Genomic DNA, 3,996 nt, shown 5'->3' with positions numbered 1-3,996 from the left:
AAACTTTTTTTAAAAAACAACTAACACCCCAAGCAATCTTCTAATGACAATTAAGCTAGCTAAAAGACTCAAATACCCCTAAACCAAGACTTAAATTTAACTCATTAAGAGGTAAAAAGATAATTTCATTATTATAATCCATTGTAATTTACATCTGCAGTTACAGTGAAATTCACATCATTTAGCTTTTTTAATGTGGATTTAAAAAAAAATGTCACAAATTCAATTCACCAGAAGGGCATCATCGCATAACCCGACAATTTCCATTTTTATCTTTTAGGCAAATTTTGCATTAACTGGCATTGTATGCATGATTCTTTCTGAGCAAGTTTCAGGCAAACTGCTGAGTTCAATCAGAGCTACTCATATATTAGATTAACCATGCAATGTTTGCAGGAAAAAGAACAACGTATATGGTATTGCTCTAGGCTACAAGGATCAAGCCTCGATTTGCATGAAGATTACAAGCCTCAAAGGAACTTGAAAGACATTCACATGCGTATGGTAATGGAAAGAATAGCCTTCAAATAGCTTCAGAGCTTTGTGGGTTTGTGCCCTAAAAAATTACAAGGCATGTTAGCGTGAAACAGAAGCAGTTAATGTTTAAGAGGCATCAACAGTAACTTCAAATGTAGAAGGAGCTGTTCGGTTACCTTGGAAAATATTAGAAGCATACTTTCAGCAAAGAAGAGCTACTAAGAAAGTAATTCAAGACATGGGCAGGTAGAGTGGCATCCTTGTTGTCGGTTTTCAACTTCAGATACTTCAAATTAGAAAATGGAGAAGGATGTTTATTTAGAGCAGCCGGAACCTTGGAGAGAACCTGGAAACATGAAAAATTCATATAGAATAAAACCAGATTAAAGGATGTTCAACTAAGAAAGAAACCTTTGCGAAAAACGAGGAAATTAACATGTTAGTGATTCATTGAGCAACAAATCCAAGGTTATTGACTAACAATCTCATCATGAAACCTGATGTCCATAGATGATCATGATAACCAGTTAAAAATTAGTTGGGTATGGATGAAGAAAACAGTTTCGTCAGCCATTAGTTATTAATGATAAACAGACTTGTTACCCCACAAAAATCAGTAGCAGAACAAAAATATGAAGGATTTGATATTTCACCAAATGAAACTACTGTGGAAATTCTTTTAGGTATCGCTAACAAAATAATAATAATAATAATAATAATAATTTAGTGGTGGGTAAAATACGTATGAACAAGAACAAACATGTCCTTTTAACTTGAAACACTGGTTGAAAGAGACATGAGAAAATTAACAATTTGTTAGTGAACCTCGACAATACCTGAACCAAAAATTGCAGCACAAGAAGATCCAGTTTTATCAAATATTCAACGCTGTGCAAGCCAATCAATCTTGTGGTAAACTTGTAAAGAAAAATAACACTAAATGATACATGCTCAGATTATTGTATCTATGCCCAGCATTCCATCATGAAGGAGGGAGCCTTTGAGGTTAAGAACGTAAGATGCATTGAATGTAAAATTCAATTATTCAAGGACACGTCACATTTCAACATTATACTTTGAGGGTCAATCAGTAGCAGCACCATTGCCTAATTACAAAGCAAACTCAAAAGTTCACAAAGCTTACGTCATCACCTGCAGAATTGAACACTGCCTAGTAGGTAAGATTACAGAATTGCAAGAATATGACACAAATCCTAAAGAGTCCTTATCAAACGCACATGGGATAACACACAAACAAGGGATCACATGAAATCCTAAAACTCTTTCTTGCATTAAAGAGAATATCTTTCAACTCTTCAATGTAAGACATAAAAAGAGGCATTTTTCAGCTAAATTAGTGGCACTCTAGGGAATGAAGTAGTTGTTAGCGTGCTAGGAACTTTATGAAAGGTTAACAAGACACATTTAAACAAATGCACACTAAGAAAATCATTTTCTAAAAGATAGACATGCAAATTAAGAATACAACCTTCTGCACAAATCTTTAGAGCCACAAACATGACAAAATTCATGATTTTCTGATGATGACTTGCCATCTGAACTTCACAGCCTTGTACCACAGACTTTTGCAAGTCAATCTCTTAAATTATAAAATGTTTTAAAATACTCACCTCGATGATATTCATGGATAGTGTCAAAGATTTTGCACTGCAGAACTGATGAAGCATCTTGAGAAGATCCAGACAAAACCCCCCCTTGGTTTCATCTTCACCTGAAATGTATTCATCTTCATCTACATAGAATCGATAGTCATACCTGTAATGGTCTCTATGCAAGACTACATTTACATCATCTAAGGAGGTAAGATTCACTTCAGACCAAAGTAAAGGAGTGTTCCCATCAAACTTGAAACTGGTAAGCTTTGGAGCAAATAGCATCACTTTGCATTCAGTCTTAATTCTACTATATCTCCAATTCAAAATTTCCAAGCTTTTCAGATTAAGAGCGTGAATATTGAAATTTTCAATCGTGTCTAAGCATATATCTTCAATTTTCAGATTTTCAAGATTCGGGCAACTTGAGAAAATCTTCCCATCAAAATTCTGGGCCCCTCCAAGATGCAATGTCTTCAAAGACGGCAACCCCAATGATTTTGGCAAAGCTATGCCACCATCAATTCTCAATTTTAGGCTTCTCAATGATTCACAGTTAAAGAAACAACGAGGCAACACAATTGGCACATCGCGACAAGCAGTATCTATACATATCTCTTCCGCATGATGTTTAACTGCATAATATATCAAAGATTCTACCAAACTGTACCGAGTATGATCACATAAATCCAAGGAAATCTTAATAGCCTTAAAGTTATTGCGACGTACTAAAACTTGATTGACAAAATCAGTGAAATTGACCATCTCATCCTCATAATAATCTGAATTTATTAAGGATGAAAATGTCTCAAAATTGAAGTCGAGATAAGGATGAGATTTCCACACATTCATCCATCTTTTGGACAAAACACAGGTTTGAACAACTTGTACTGCGTCCACAAAAGATAAAATGTGATGGAGAAGTACATTTGGTAGCGTGCTGATCTTGTCTTCATTGTTGTTCAGCGATGACCTCTTTCTAGTCCTTGATTCCATTCTATCTCATCAGCCCTGATGAATAAAAAAACATTAGAATTACTTATTACGATCCAATAAATGAGACTACGAAGAAAATAATTGTTAAAATCCATGCTTTGTTGTTCCGATTAAGCCAAATAATTTCCAAAACCAATAACCAACGAAGACAAATTGATTGATTTTACTGCATATCAATTTGAAATTAAAAAAATATTACCTGATTAAAATCTATTGTTTTGAATCATTGACCTAAGTCAAATTGCATTTGGAAGACAAAATCTTATGATTTGCTCGTATTAAAAGGAAAGAAAAAAAAAAGTTGAAGTAAACTTCTTTGTGCGTTAAAACTAAACTAAAAATCTTCCAATTTATGTAGATAACAATCAACCATAGGCAACAACCAATAAGCCCCTATCTATTAAAGGCTTAAACAGCCCGTGCTGCATGAATTTATTGCATACTAATTTGAATTTAAAGGGTTTGAAGGATACCCACCTGAGAATTTCGCCGGAGACGCGACAGTAAGGGGAATTTGAGGGATTCGTAGAATTTTTTTTGTGGGGAGGGAGTGTTAAATTCGGCGGCTTGTCACTGTTTGTTGGGAGCAGCATATATAAAGGATTAGGGACGGGTAGTAGAAAGTTAATGGATACCTACAATTGCATTAAGGGATAACTACAATTGCATCCCTCTCCTATAAATTATATTTTCAATCAATTTCTCAAAGTTTAAAATCAGGCAATGGGTTACTGGTAAGAGTTTAGTATTAAAAGATTTATTTTTTTATATAGTTTTAAGTTTGAGTTCTCCAGTTTTTTTATAGTTTGATTATTAGATTAGTCTTAATCCGTCGATAATAGATGGATTTAATTTAAGTTATCAGAAAAATTACCAAATTAAGTTACTATTTTTCTTCAATCATATATAA

The 3,996-nt window shown here is 33.9% G+C and overlaps 1 protein-coding gene across 1 annotated transcript; it reads right to left on the bottom strand.

The window, feature by feature from the left end:
- Positions 1 to 321: 321 nt before the first annotated feature.
- LOC105139715 (F-box/LRR-repeat protein At3g26922-like) lies at positions 322 to 3,735 on the bottom strand. The gene is made up of 4 exons (XM_011046269.1): positions 3,564 to 3,735; positions 2,109 to 3,101; positions 654 to 823; positions 322 to 556 (listed from the first exon to the last, which is right to left on the bottom strand). Exons 2-3 carry the CDS (start codon positions 3,084 to 3,086, stop codon positions 665 to 667), a joined length of 1,137 nt encoding a protein of 378 aa, XP_011044571.1. The 5' UTR covers positions 3,087 to 3,101; positions 3,564 to 3,735; the 3' UTR covers positions 322 to 556; positions 654 to 664.
- Between the last annotated feature and the right edge of the window lie 261 nt (positions 3,736 to 3,996).

The sequence above is a fragment of the Populus euphratica genome, unplaced genomic scaffold, assembly GCF_000495115.2.
Source record: "Populus euphratica unplaced genomic scaffold, PopEup_1.0 scaffold122.1, whole genome shotgun sequence".
Taxonomy (NCBI): Eukaryota; Viridiplantae; Streptophyta; class Magnoliopsida; order Malpighiales; family Salicaceae; genus Populus; species Populus euphratica.
Note: the sequence above shows the minus strand (reverse complement) of the source record. Positions and strands in the feature narration are given on the sequence as shown.